A 15977-nucleotide genomic window follows, 5' to 3' on the forward strand; every position below is an offset into this window, starting at 1 on the left:
GTATTCCAAACTTCTGGGCTAATAACCACTTATCAGAGAGTGCATACTGTGCTTGTTCTTTTGTGATTATCATCCTCACTCAGGATGATATTCTCCAGATCCATCCATTTCCCTAATTTTTATAAAATGCTCAACTATATAATCCTTACAGTAAAGTCAGTTCAGATCAAGTTCAAAGTCATGATATGAAACACACCAGCTTCCCAAGGTCAAACCGTCAGGAAAACGCAGGACATTTTCAACCTGTCATGAACTCATTGCTCAATTAGCCCTTCCTCTCATGAATCTTTAAGATGGCTCAAAGGGTAAAGCCTGATGACCTGAGTTTGCCTCACAGCCATAGACAACTGATGGCTTCTGGGTGAGGAAGGTTCAGCTATCTTTAAGGGCATGGCTCTTGGTACGTCCACCATGCTCTAGTGGGTGGGCACACACCTAGAAATATATTGATGACATGAACTGGAGTCAATGAGTGCTCCTTAAAAACTTAAAACTCAAAAAAAATACAAGAAATTAGAGGGTAGGGAGGTAACAGTGGACTGGAGAGAAATTGGGAAAAGAATTTAGGATGAATATGATCAAATATATAAAATTCCCAAAGATTTAATAAATTTTTAAAGTAGTTTTCCTAAACTGGGCATCAGATATTGTCCTCTAACATTATGGAAAGCAGAAGAAAGGTAGGGAAGTAGGAAGGCAGTCACTATATCCTCCGCACACAAAAAGGTCCACCCTCTGCTTTGGAAGAGTGACTTCCGGTTTTGACACTCGGTAGAGTGACTTCCGGTTTTGACAATCAGTAGAGTGACTTCTAGTTTTGACAATCAGTACCACAATGGGGCCTACCAATGTTCTCATAGCTTCCGCTACGTAAAGCAGGACCTAAACAAAAAGGTAGCTTATTTGAGAACAGTCTGAGTAAAGAAACTACACAGGAGTTCCCTCGGTTCGGAACACAAGCTTCATGGCAGTCACTGGCATTCATGTACAGCTAGGACATGAGACTAAGTCTAAGGACACAAAGCTAGTTACGGCACACTTTCTCCCCTTCTCTAAATCTTGAATGTTTAGTCTGCCTAAACCAAACAATACTTAGCCACAGTCTTATAAACAATCCATAGAGCACTCTGCACTATCTGGCACTTTCATATGCATTACTTTATTTCATAGTCATTCCATTCTACAAGTAAAGAAGCTGAGAGCAGAGTCAACTTGGCCAAGGCCACAGATGGTAAACAGTTAAGGCTGGAAGCTGAACATAGTCCTGCAATTCCATGTTCCATTTAACAATTCCTACATTCTCCCCACCCAGTGCTGGTGACTCTAAGCCAAACACAACAGCAGACCAAAGGGCTGACTGAACCCCACCCTCGGACCAGCAAAGCAACGACTAAAACCCTTACTGGAACACAGAGCTTCAAGGCAGGTTCTGCAGGCCTCTTTGAACCCTTGACTGTCCTCCAAGAACTCAGGGCTGCTCAGATGACCTGCAGCAGTGTTGGCAGAGCTGGACCTGTCAAGTGCATTGGGCTCTGGGTGACAAGACCCAGCTGTGCAGGCAGCTTCCCTACAAGGGCACTCCCAAACATTCCTGTGGAACTGGGGGAGTGACTTAACTGTACAGAGACGTAGCAAACCTGACAGAACTTTCCGGACCACATTTGTACTTTTACACCAGAAAGATAGTTTCAACTAAAATCCCCACAAAACTTCATAGACTCTGCCTTCCAAGGAAACAGTGGAGGCTCCTGCCATGAAACAACTAAGGATTTCTATATGATTTTTACCACTGTATTTTTTTTCATAATATTTTTGAAAACTAGATTAAAATCTAATTTAACATTTGGAAGGATAATAACCCACACTGAACTATTATCAAGATAAAAAGAAAGGCTAACATTAACGACATAAACTAGTAACACAAGACAATTATTACTGTTGCCATTACAGACCCAGGGTCTCAGCCATCCAAGGCTGATTCAAAACTGTTATGTAGCCAAGACTGGCCTGATTTCCCTGCCTGAGATTACAGGTATACACCCCATGCTCAGCTCAAGAAAAGTATTTTAATCAAAAGTTTTAGAACCACAGTCTAGACATAAGACCTTTACAATGCACTACAGCACAAAAAGTCTTATTTAGAAATGATAGTTAAACTTCCCTTGACTATAACAGCAGAAATAGAGCAATTTGGAGAGGAGTAAAAATACATTCGGTACTTACTCTGTGCTTGTCATCTCCACAAATTTTGCTTAATCTCAATAATGAAAAGGACATCATCCACAATAAGAGATCAGGAAATAAGAAGCTATGCATAGTCCATACTGCTGCTAGCTGCCAGGCTTGGAGTAAAAAGATCCAAAGGCCAAAGCTGGAGCCACAGATAAGCCTATAAAAACAGCCACTTGCAGGGCAGTGGTGGCATACTCCTTTAATCCCAGCACTTGGGAGGCAGAGGCAGGCAGATTTCTGAGTTCAAGCCAGCCTGGTCTACAGAGTGAGTTCCAGGACAGCCAGGGCTACACAGAGAAACCCTGTCTCGAAAAAACAAACAAACAAACAAACAAACAAACAAACCAAAAAACAAAAACAAAAAAACCAGCTACCGCTGCACAGCAGAGGGCCCTCATCTAGGGAGTCCACAGGAACAGTGCCTGTATTTCAGCAGTCCTTTCTACCTAGCACCTCCTGTGTATCACATACAGACTGTCCTGTTGCCAGCAAACAAAGATGCTAAGACTGGCATGGCGTCACAGGCCTGAAACCAGAAAGTTTTCACAAGTACTGGTGAAGCTACACTTGACTATCCCAATCCTCCTCTGCTCATCACTTTGCATGGGAGGCTGGATCAGAGAACTGACTGACCGGAGGACGAGAAGTAGACATGCTACCAGAAGCATGACCGCAAGGCCCCATGGATGTTGACAACGGGAGCTCCTCTATGCTTTACTAGTGTTCCCTAACAAAGTCTTCTTGAGTATCTGACAGAAGGAAGCACAACTTAAACAATGATAACAACCCACGTTAACATTTATGGAGCTTTCCCTAGTGCGGACAAACTATGTGAATGCTTTCACGTGCTGCAGTTTAGTTAGCCTTTACAATAGCTATCCCTCAGGACAGATACCATTTGCATCCCTACTTAACATCTGGAGTAATGGCGCTTCCAGCGTGCTTATGAGAAGCCAAACCCTATTAACTAGAGGGAAAATTTAAAGCTATGGGCCTGTGACCTCTAAGCACTGTACTATGCCTCCCACAAACATGTTTACTGCATTTTCTATGCCATGAATTCTCTCTGTACTTTGAGGAAAGTAAAACAAAATATCCAGGTATAGGAAGTCAAAATTTTATACTGATTGGCCAATAAAACAAATGGCACTGAAAAGTACTATAAATAGGAACTAAAAAATAAATAAATCTGTGATCAAGTCAAGAATTGGCAACTTGACCAATGTATACACATCAGCAAGCTAGTTATGTAGTCAACTAATTCCCCTGAGAATTCCGGGCTAGTTAGTACTCTCAGTTTTGGTGCGTGAGTCTACTAATCCAACTATCTGAGGATGGGTGGGATTATCAATGGGCCTCACCCACTCATGCCCTATTTAATTCTTCAGTGTTGCTGCGGTCCCTTATTTCTGTGTCTGTTAAGCATGATAGCAGACACATTTCTCCAGAGGTAAGCCAGAGCTGAAATAGACTTTTTCCTTAGATAACTGGGTAACCTTTGAAGAAGCAAACCTACCCCTAAATTCTAAAATGGATCATTTTTCCATATTAACTACAAAGCCAACTTTTTTTTTTTTTTTTTTTTTAGAGGAATGACACAAAGAATGAAATCCTTGTGAAACAGAAGGGAGCACTAAATGACCATGGTCAAAGAGGTAGCCTTCTGACTGCCTGAAGTTCAGAGTTTCCAAAGATGCATTCTGATTCTAAGAGCACCAAGCTATGGATAATCGCCTCAGACAGCAGTGTGGCTTCACCAGGAAAACTCTTCGTGTGCCCAGACACCTCCATGGAGTAAGTACCCTCCTCATTTCTGTCACCCTTACTAATAAAAAAATTAAAAAAAAATTAAAAAAAAAAAACATTTTAAGTTTTGCTCCAAGACTGTCCTATAATGGTTTATATTTGAAATTAAACATTTTCAAACCCGAAGAATTTTCTATGACCACATTTGTACATAATCCAGACTGCCTCAGACCAGGGACCAGACAAAGACACTCAGCCCAAATTCCTGTTACCTCTGTCAGCAAACAGTCTGCCCCATGAATCTGTCAGGAATAGGAAGAGAGCAAACTTTCATCGTTGTCCGAAAGGGCTCTTTTAACGCACTTCTGCCGCAGCTTCTGTGTGAATACACACAGCTCCACACTGACTGAACAGTGACATTCTCCCAGAATGCCACTGGATCCCCTTGGGGGCTGCCTGCAGGGGATAAGAACTTGAAAGAAGTTGAAGAAGTCCTGCCTCTCTTCCCAGCCTTCCTTCTAAACAAGCAGCTTCCCTCCAACAGACCTACTTCAAAAGTCCAGACCCAGTGAAGTCACACATGACATCATAAACCTCCCACTTAACTGTTTAAAAGCCAGAGGAGAGCTAGGAACAGGGAGAGACAGCAGATTTCTTAGCGTAGTTGGGGTAGCCGCCTTTCAAGGAGGGGAAATGTTCATTCAACACCATTCTAAAATAAGTTGCTTGAGAACAGTCTTTTATAAAGCACTAAGGTTTTAAAAGGACTATGGTAAAAAGACAGAATTTCTAATAGCTCACTTATTCTGACTGACCTAGCCTACAAAATAGATTTAGTTCCTTTACTTGACAATTAGTTAAAGGCATGTTTGATACATACTGCAGTGGCTGGTCTTTTTCTATTTTCATTCTGACTTGGTTTCTGTTTTTTTCTGTAATCGCCCTGTGAAAATATTTATTGTCCTTTTGTTCACATTCCACTATAGCCAGCCAGAAGTGGACAGGCCACACTCACAGCTGTCAGGCAAGGGCAGCAACTGCCACAAAAGCATCTCAGGGAGAACAGGGACAAGAGTAATTAAGAAATCTGATCCAGACCCAGCCTCCAGACTCAACTAATGGATACCAGAGTCTCTACCAGAGATCCTAAAGGGAGAGGGGACTCAACTGACTGCGATGTTTTCTTTGCCAATTTTTCCCCTTACCTTGGGCTATTTTGTAGGCTGAGAAGAGGAAGAACTAAGAGGTACCTTATAAACAGAAACACATAAGACTGCATATGCTCAAAGAAAATAAAGCATGTATATTCAAGAGTAGTTCACCAAAACCTGATTACACTTTCCATAAATTTTTATTCCTAAATATGTACCTAGGCCTAGAGAAAGATTCCCATATTTACACAGGAAGCTGTTATACAATAAGTACACATTGTCATGTTGTTAGAGATAATAATACAAGTTTAAGAAAAATAGAAGCATACTTATAATGCATTCATATAATGACTTTTATAGCAATGAATCTATAAGGTAGGACTTTAAAGTAAATAAATGTATTTTCAGAAGTTGAGGGAAAAAAAACAGTAATACTATAGGAAACAAAGAGATGACATCTATCTGCAGTCTCAACTGTGAAAAGACACTACCTAACGAACACGTGTCTGAGAGGAATGATAAATATCAACACACCAGTTACCCTGCCCCGGGGAGGGAAAGAGGTGAGAGGTGGTCCTGAGTCTAACCCAGGTGTGATGTTTTCTTTCCCAACATAAATGATGAAACCACAGGCTTATTATTTTCTGCACTGTTCAGTATGTCTACAATGCTACCTACTTGGAATAGGCTGTGTGGTGGCTACACTTTAAGAGAAACAGTATCTGTTCAGGATGGAGACTAACAGGAAAAGAAGATTCATGCCTGACTCACAGTTGCTGAAATCCAAGCACCTGCTGCTGATTCTACGAAAGTCTCTATGTCTGTATCTGTCTGTCTGTCTGCCTATCTGTCTGTCTGACCCCTTTAGCCCTTCTATTGTTCCCTCCCTGTCTCACACCCCAACACACAGCTCCACATATCAGCCTCCTCTAAGGCCTACCTCAAAAAGCAACAACAGTTCCAGGAGATGTTTGTGACATGACATTGCAACTATCCTGGCCTGGGGGCCTCAACCTGACTCCCCAGGCCCAGCACTCCAATTATCCCGGAAGCAGCTGAGAACAGTGGTTCCTTAAGTTGTCCAGTCAATAAGACTAGTGTCCAATGTATCCCCACCACTGTATCAGAGATTTCTCTGAGGCCTCAAAATAAGACCTGAGAAGTTTACAGCCTGGTAGGTGAGACAGACCTGTACTGAAATATAATATTATGATAACTCCTAAAATACCTAAGTGACTACCAAGTGAAATAGACTTCTAAGATTTGTTTCACAATTATTTCATTCAATACCTCTTCTCCTCTCTATCCTAAAGACTATAATATTAATCTTGGGGGGAAAAAAGTCACAGTATTTGTGTTGAGTTGAGGCTAATAAACAGAATATTTTCAAGACAATAAGAAAGCTATTATAACTCCTTACATTTATTTCCAAGTAATCTGAGGCTCTTAGAACTATCATTACACATATACAATATATTAAGTTTATCTAACCATAGTCCATTCATATAAAATGACCTTGAAGACATTGTAGAGATAATTCAAACACTATTATTATTATTGACCAAAAATTTTCTGAGGGTTCACAACATTTTAGTAAATTGTCAACTCACACCATATTGTTAAGATATTATCTCAAATAAAAAAATAGGAATAAAATGTGAACTTAAGAATCCACATATTTCACCACTAAACATGCTAGTCAGCTCTCCACCACTGTGGGGAAAAAAATGCCTGAAACAATTTGAAAACAGAAAAGATCTGTTTGGGATCACAAGTTCACAGATTTCAGTCTAGCCTCTTGGTCCCATTGCTTTAGATCTGTGGGAAGGCAAGACCTCATGATATAGGGGAGTTCATGAAACCAAACAAAACTGTTCACTTCATGAAGGCTGAATGAAGGAGGGCTAGAGTCCTAACACCCCTATCAAGGGTGTGCCCTCCCTCTCATGGCCTCACTTTCTCCAACTAGGCCCAGCTCTCAAAAGTTCGCCCACTCCCAAATAGCATCACAGGCTGGCAACCAAGCTCTGGAAGACAGTTGAGAGAGCCAAACTGTGTAGCATTCCATTTTCTGAGATAAAAAAATAAGAAGGCAATCCCTATATTTCTAGGGGAAAGATTAGCACCATTTGTACTACATCAGATATACAAGGAGTCATTTGTATATTCATACACTCACTTTTTCTCAGCTCTGTAAGGGAGATTCTACCCAGCACAAGCACATTACTGTAAAAGACCTGCAAGGACCTCATGCTACTCAGCCTTGAACTCTGCTTCTCATCAGGTTCCAGAAGCTCTTCTTAAACTTCAAAGTGCTTAAAAGTCCCAATGAAATGCAACTAAGTGGATCCAGAGTTAGGTGTGGATCACCCTAAACCTAAACCGATGGCTATGCTGCTAGTCTGATGGCCATAGTAGGAGGGCCAGGGGGCTTGACAACCTAGGCTTCACATCACAATCACCTGGCAAGCTGTCAGTGTCCATGTGCCCCCCTAGAAGGAAAACAATTCAGAGAACCAGAAACTGAGAGAGACCCTCCTATTTCTAACATGTCCTCAGTTTTGATAACTGTAATTCTAAAACTGTATAGCTTAAAGATGCTCTATGGCCCAGTGGGTCCAAACTTCAATGTGTGTGTGTGTGTGTTGTTGTTGTTGTTGTTGTTTTTGTTATGTGCGATGTGTATGGGGCCACACAAGATACAACTCATACAAAAAGGACCATTTTTAGAGTGGGTTCTTTCTTTCTATCTTTGCATTGGGTCCAGGGATCAAATTCAGATTGCCAGCTTTGCACACCAAGTACTTTTGCCCACTGAGTCAGCTCACCAGGCCCCAGAGAACTATTTCTTTAAAGAAGTCTGTATCTTTTCCCCTCCCACAAGCAAGCACTACTTGCAGACCATCTAGTTTTGTAGACAGGGCATTAAGGGACCTCTGCTGAAAGAATGTTATCACTTCCTCTGACGGTTAAATACTGCACTGATAGTGACTTGCTCAGACATCATCAGAGAAGCATCTTATTGCAGTAGATGGGAAAAAAATAGAGGTGCACAGCCGGACGGAATGAGAGACCTTGGAACACTTAGCCCTAGGCGAGCTGTCTCTATCAAATCCCTTCCCTCGGGGCCCAGGAAACCCTGAGGAAGAGGAAGAGGAAAGAGGGTTTAGTTCATGGAAGACTCTAAAAAAATATGAAGTCTTCATCCCACCTGAAAGAGAAGAGTTCCTATTCTGTCTTTTTAAGCATCTCTGACTCAGAGGGGGTCTCTTTGTCGGTATAGAGATGCGCTTAAGTCATATCTGGAGATGGCAAAGCTGATCTGTAAGGACCTGGTAAGTGCTCAGAAGAATCTATGAACCAAGGAAACGTAAATCAACTCTTCTGTCTTTAAAGGGAGAGCCTATGACTCTGCTGCTGTGCTACTTACCCTTCAGCTAAAAGCAGGAGTAGACACCTCACGTAGTCACAGAGGCCAAGCATGGCATGAATGTCTTAAACCACTGCTACTGGGGGTCATGGGGGGAAGTGGCTTAGTATTGTTTAAGGCACCTGCTGCTACTGTTCCTTAGTTCACTGTGTCTCTGTGTCAGCACTAATGGATGGATAGATGTGCTCTCTGCAGATCAATCGAAGACCATTGTAAAGAGACTATTTCTAGCTGAAGAAAGCTAACACTAAAATGCCTTTCCCTAAGACTGCCAAGCATACATAAACTCGCAGGAACCCCTGACAGAATCTGTATAAAGCAAAAAGTCACACATTCCTCTTTGTTCTAGAAAGATGCAGATGCGCTCTCAATTTTCCATCTCTTAACATTGCTTTCAGTGTTTTTGAGGGTGAGCTTTGAACTTACTATATAATTGAGGCTGGTCTTAAACTCCTAATTCTCTGGCCTGCTGAGATCCAGAGTACTGCCAGGCCTGGCTCTATGTATTTTGTTTTGGGAAGCTAATTAATACTGGATGAAAACTGTAACATCTACCAGATTAGGTTAAGATTAAAAATCTCCACCATGAAACAACAACAACAAAAATACTGTGTTGGTGTGTATATAAAAGACTGTTAACAGCATCTCAACCAAGGGAAGTGTTAGCCATTCAAGTTTTTTTATTTAAGGCCACAACCCTCCTTGCCATAGCTTCTTAGCTCTACAGCATCATCGTTTGAAGTTGTATTTGATGAAAGACCACCTCAACAATCATCACACCAAAATCTGGAAAGCCCATGTAAATTACACTTTATACAAAAAAATTAGTAGGGTCCACAATGGACACCCAGGTTCTTCCATGTATAATCGTCCTCACCACCCTCCCACTGGAAAGTGTGTATCAGTAGGAGGGTGATCCCAGTATCTCTCCAATGACCTTCAATTCTACAGTTCATCAACCCTCTAGTAAATGACTGACTACTCACTGTACTTCACAAATGCAACGTGTTTAAAGCTAAACTAGCCAGGTGACTCCTGCAAACACGGATGTTGTATGCAACTCCTTGTGACAGTTTTTGGGTTCACTGAGTTAGATCTGTGTTTGAAGTCTACAGTCACCTTGACCCAACCCCACTGTCCCATATTGAAACACTGACCCGATCTTTGTGTATTTTTTTCTTTACCAAGATTTTTCTTATCTATTTTCCTATTATACTTGGAACAATTACTCAGACCTTTGTGTAAACCATGAACAGACTAAGCCTCACACTCTGCAAATTTATATACCAAAATTAAATTAGTTGGTAAGGCCAGTTCTACTTTACCAAATAAAGGATGGATTTCCACAAATGAATCGAGCTGTCCGAGATGAAGCTGCTCTTGATCCCCATGTTTTGCCCCCTTCCGCAACCCCCTGCTGCACAGCGCTTTGTACAGGAAAGCCATGGTCCAGGAAGCCCCTGACAGCCCAGGGCGCGGAGTTTGACAGCTACAGGGTGTCGAGGAGAGGCTGGTTGCCTCTCCCTGCTTCTCCTCCTACCAGCAGCGATCTCATTCTGCTATCTCTCACTACGATCTCATTCTGCTATCTCTCACTACGCCTCTGACACTGTTAGCCACCTGATGGTCCTTTCTTGATTTGTTTGTTTGTTGTTGTTGTTGTTTTGGTTTGGTTTGGTTTGGTTTTTTGGCTTCATTTCATTTGTTACTTCTTCCATTAGAATAGTTACTATTGATTTTATTTTTTACTTGGGAGAGAGTCCGGTTTTTTTCACAATTTACACTCCTGCTAAATAACTAAAGTAACATTCAAAATTAGGTTTCACTGTGAACTCTACAGGAGCGCCCCCTCCACAAATGAAAAAACAAGAAACAAAAACAAAAACAAACAAACAAAGCAAAGCAAACAATCAACTGAGCAAGAACTCTCAAATGGGAAAACAAACAAGAGCCACAAAAAAACAACAAAAAATAACGTCACCACTAAAACCACTGTAGAAGTTTAGGAAGAGAAAAATGAGAACCTCCTTTCCTGTAGAAAAAAATATTTAGACCATAAAAAACCTTAAGAGATTCCTGGAGCCACATCCACCCACTACTAAAGCAGGAGGCCGCAGGGTGCCCTGCCCCTAATGACAGAAGAAAAGTTCAGAGTTCCATGAGCCTCTAGAGACACTTAGCAAGCTGAGATTTCACATTCACCAGCTAAGCAAACACCACATGATGCTACTCTCTTACTTTAATAACTATATATATGCCTTTCTGCTTATAAATTGGAGTGCTAGAAAATTTCCTTAAATTATACGTTAGCCAATTTCTTTATCACTGCTCTTTCAAGTTACGTCTTCCCAAGCAGAAACCACTAAGGAAAGAAAAAGGCTGAGGAAGAAAAAGCACAGCATTCCCTTTGAGAGGAAGGAGAAGGAAGGGCAAGAGGAAAGCAGAAAACCACAAATATCAACTTCAGGGGACTGAACAGAGAAGCACTCCCCTCAGGCATAGCAGCTGCTCACAGATGCAATTCACCTCTTCTGCCGAACTCCTACCCTGAGAGAAAAATCTCAGAAACTGAACTATAAAACATATTTCTCACACAACAAAACATATTTTAGAGCAGTTTCTTATAGTTGAGAGAAACAGGAAAGAAGCTGCTGACGTATTCCTGCATTTGCTGTCTCACTTCGCCTCTGTCCAGACCCAGTTCCACAGAAATGGACATTATTCACCATGGTTCCTGGTGACAAGGACAACACGTGTGGCTTGCAGTCTTCAGGTCAGACAGCACTTACTGGTTGGAGTTGTGGTCATCTCCTGATAGGCCTGCGAGAGAGAAACACCCAGACACAAAGGAACCCATGGGACGTGTGTGACTGTAAGTCTCTAATTATCCTTTCTAATTCTGGAGCCATGTGACTGGACTTCACATAGCCTGCTGAACCCTGGGGGCCTGAGGCTCCCACTCTGGACCACTAAGGGAGGGGATGCCGCTCTTTGCTCCTTCATTAAAATATTGCATTACATAGCAGGGCTAGGTGAGCTATTTCCTGCTGACAGGCAGCTTCATGGTCAGCAGTCAGTCAGAGCATCCTGGAAGAATTTAACTATTCCTGTTCAAATAGGATCCAGGATCTCAGCAGACTTCTGTTATTTCTATATACTACTTTAAAATACACGCAGTAAGATACGTACGCAATGAACCTTCCCAACTAAATACTGACTATGAGAGATCAAGGCAATTGTCTTCTTTGATGTGTGTAAGAAGGTAGTTACTCAAGCCAACTGCAAGAGGAAAGAAATTTTTACCACAAGAGACCACTCCCAAACAATTCCCTCACACACACCCACACACCACTGCCAGCAACAGAAACAGTAGCAACCAATTCAGCATTTGGAACAAAGTTCTTGAAAATAGACAAATTCAGGCATGTGTCTGTCTAGAAAGAAATGAGAACAAAAAAGCAATAATCATTCTATATAAATAATAATTATATAAATGACCCGCAAGTGCAGGACAGTGAAAACACTTGTCTAGGAGTTAAGCAACTCGAAGTCAGGTATAGGATCTGTCACTACCAAGTCACATACCTTTAGGTAATTCTACCAGCCAAACTAGGACACTGATTTTGTTGTTTGTGGTGGTGGTGGTGGTTATAAATACTATTACATAAGGTCCCTTTCAAGTTGTAAAGCTTTTTCTACTTATAACCACCTGTTACCTTGAGCCAACTCAAAGAACACTAAAAAGTGCCCTATCAGACTGGTCTGTCTTAACCACTGCCAGTGTACATGGAAGGGAGGAATCACTTTGTACGGAGTCCGACAGAGGACCGCCTTCTAAAATAGTTCCTCTCTACACTGGGATTCCATCTTTGTGGCCTTACCCAGGTAACACAACTGAAATCTTACTTCAAGAGAGGCCAACAGACCTATTATCTAATACCATTATCTAATCTGGCATGCTAAAACACTAGCAGCTATCCAGTGTACTTAGCTCTGTCCATACTAAGGTCTGAGGCCTCTGTTGGCTAATTTTATATCTACTTAACACAAGCTAGAGTTATCTGAAAGGTGGGAACTTCAACTGAGAAAATGCCTTTGTAAGATCTGGCTGTAAGGCATTTTCTTAGTTATTGATGGGAGAAGACCTGGGTTCATTGTGGGTATGTTATCCCCGGGCTGCTGGTCCTGGGTTCCATAAGAAGGCAGGCTGGGCAAGCCATGGTGAACAAGCCAGTAAGCAGCACCCCTCCATGGCCTCTGCATCAGCTTCTGCCTCCAGATTCCTGCCCTACTTGATTTCCTGCCCTTGCTTTTGATGATGAACTGTTACTTGGAACTATAAGTGAAATAAACTCTTTCTTCCCCGAGTTGCTTTTAGTCATGTTTCGTCACAAAAATAATAACCCTAACTAAGACAGAGCCAATACTGCCAAGTGATGATTACTTCTTCAATGTCTAGGCACACAAGTACAAAGAAATAAACCTTTCATCTAGTATTTTCTAGGCTGCCTACTGTCTCTACTTTCTCTCTTTTTTTTTAAAGATTTATTTATTGTTATATGTAAGTACACTGTAGCTGTCCTCAGACACACCAGAAGAGGGCATCAGATCTCATTATGGATGGTTGTGAGCCACCATGTGGTTGCTGGGATTTGAACTCAGGACCTTCGGAAGAGCAGTCGGTGCTCTTACCCACTGAGCCATCTTGCCAGCCCCTCTACTTTCTTACCTTCACTGGCATACCTCTCCTGTGGCTTCAGGGATACAATGTCGCAGCCCGAACTACCTTAACTCTTAACCTGATTTTGTGTGCAACACAAACAACTTCTATATACCCCGGAGAGTTGGGTCAACACACTGAATTCTTTTACATACATGTTCTACGGCATTTTATCAAAATTTGTAGTCACAAGAGATGATGATAAAACAGACTAAAATGGTATTCCCTACTGAAAGACAGTCTCTGCAGAACAATGCAGCCAGAGACACTTCAGGAACACTCTGCTCATGGCTACACTCCTGTTCTAGGAATGCTTGCCCTGGAGAATCCCCTTTCCTTGGGACAGTCTTCTCTCGGCATCACATCCCTGGATGCATCCTTCTCTCGTGGGTGCCCTCCTTAGGCACCCCTCTTCATGATACAGAATATCTAACACAGATTTGGCAGGCAGACCCTGCTAGGTAGTTTCAGCTACATTAACCCTTTAATTCTCATAGCTATACAGTACACAGAGCATCACTATCCCCATTTTGAAAACAAAAATTAAACCAGGTTTCAGAGTGAATAAATAAATATATCAGACCAAAACTTTTTCCTCTGAGACCGTGGGTGAGTGACTTTCACCACCTCGCTGTGAACCAAGTGATCTATCACTACCTGTTTCACAGGGAAGCATCCATACGATTGAGATGTGTGAGTTCTCAATTATGGCCCTCCAAAGGACCATAAAACTATGCTAGTTACAGGAAATTCCAACACAGGACAGGCTGCTAGAAGAGACAGCCTCACTGAAAACCTGTAATGTGAACATAATTTTACAGAAAAGAAGCACTGATATTTTTCATCTACCTTCAAAATACTATATCCTCATTTAACCTTCCCTCCACCACCATCTCCAGATACATATAGAAGACACATTTCAAAACTAAACTCATAAAACTTACATGGTTTAGCATTCCCTTCCTGCTGACAGAGATGCTAAATGGCAGGCAGGTGAACTAAGGAGGCAGGCCAAGAACAGGTTGCAATGATGGCTATCCATAGTAGACACGCAATGTAGCCAGATGAGAGCTGGAGAATATGTACCCTACCTAAGCTGTCATTTAATCTCAAGATGGACGTCAATGGTAAAATAGAGAGAGAAGACACTTTGCCAATACAAAGCTAAAGGCTCTCTCTATAGCACCAGCCACTGTCTAGAGCCTGCAGCATCCGAGTAAAGAACTCATCACAACTATGTGCTCAGTATCCATTCACATAGAGCAGCCCAGGAAATGCCCACCGCTTGCCGGTTCGACAAGCCACTAGAGTACAGCTGCTGTTCTCTTGAATCCCAAGCTTTCATTTACTGAAAAAAGAGAATATCACAAAAAAAAGTCTCTGTGAAATTAATGAGAATGGTACTGCTACCTTCCCCAGAATGCAATCTCTTGAGGGCCTCTGGTGTAGACCGAGTTGGCAGAATCGTGCAGTCCGTTGGTGACCCCTGTAGAATAGCCCATCACTATCCCACCGTCAGCTGACACACTCAGCACATCATGATGTCCTCCCATAGAGGTCCTCTCCAAGAACTGGCCACCTTCTTTAATGCGCTGCTGTATCATTGGAGTAAGCGGCATTTCAAAGCTAAAATAGCTATCTGGCTCCGAATACAGTGTCTCTAATGACTCTGCACTGTAGTATAAGGAAGTGTTGTCCAAAATAGTTTCGAATTGGCTGCTGTACACATCAGTGGAGTCCTCCGTATATCCAGGCCCAAGAATATCATCATCTCCTCCCCTAAGGTGCTCCTCTTGATCAAGAAACCTGGAAAATTAGTAAAAGCAAAATTCTTCAATATTAAAATATTTTTTCTTTTCAATTTCCTGCCTTCAACCAACCATATAAGAAAGATAAGTATTGTATATATGTAACTGTTATATTCTCTCATCTTATAGCTTTTTAACATATATGGGAAGAAAGAAATAAAACCTACTTAAAGTATTCCCTTCAGGTTACTTTATGTGTATGAGTGTTTTGCCTGAATGTATGTATGTGACACATGCATTCCTGGAGCCCGCAGAAGTTAGAAGAAAGCATCAGGTCCCCTGAAACTGGAGTTATGGATGATTGTGAACCTCTATGTGAAAACTGGAAATTGAATCCAGGTCCTCTGCAAGAACAACCAGGGCTCTTAACTATTAACCTAAATCCCCAAACCCAGGCTAAAATATTCTTAATACACATGTCAATAATCTGTAGAAATTTAATAAAGTTTCAAACTAGTTTCCTATATCATTTATAGTGTATATTTGAATAAAATACCAAATTTTCTTTTTAATCAGCCATATCCAGATCATATAACTATCATCATTAAATTTAAGAGAAGTATATAAATGTCATGTAAACTTGATACAGCAAACAATCAGTAAAAATGTACTGAGCTTTTACTGGCTATTAATACTTTCTGCCTTATGACCAGATGCTCCGGGGAGGACCCTGTCAGAATCCAGAGGCTGCCCTCTGCTGATGTAAAGTCGAACTGCAGAGATTTCAGATTACAGCTGGGGAGTACCTAGTAACTTCTAAAAAGCTAAGGATCGTGTGCTCTTCCCTGAGAGGACTGTTTCTCTGGATCTTAGCACTCCTTCGCTGCCTGTTTTCCCGTGGGTAGGGTTAGGGTCTCTTGGACATTCCCACCCTTGCCCCTGCACACATT

The 15977-nt window shown here is 41.7% G+C and overlaps 1 protein-coding gene across 3 annotated transcripts in view; it reads right to left on the reverse strand.

The window, feature by feature from the left end:
* The window catches only part of Psd3 (pleckstrin and Sec7 domain containing 3), a 534828-nt gene that overhangs the window by 236538 nt on the left and 282313 nt on the right, over positions 1-15977 (reverse strand). For all 3 annotated transcript variants that reach the window (XM_031339986.1, XM_031339985.1, XM_031339987.1), the window contains one exon: positions 14690-15085. In XM_031339986.1, coding sequence (XP_031195846.1) covers positions 14690-15085 — 396 coding nt within the window. The remainder of the gene's footprint in view (positions 1-14689; positions 15086-15977) is intronic.

Source organism: Mastomys coucha, unplaced genomic scaffold, assembly GCF_008632895.1.
Source record: "Mastomys coucha isolate ucsf_1 unplaced genomic scaffold, UCSF_Mcou_1 pScaffold22, whole genome shotgun sequence".
NCBI classification, from domain to species: Eukaryota; Metazoa; Chordata; class Mammalia; order Rodentia; family Muridae; genus Mastomys; species Mastomys coucha.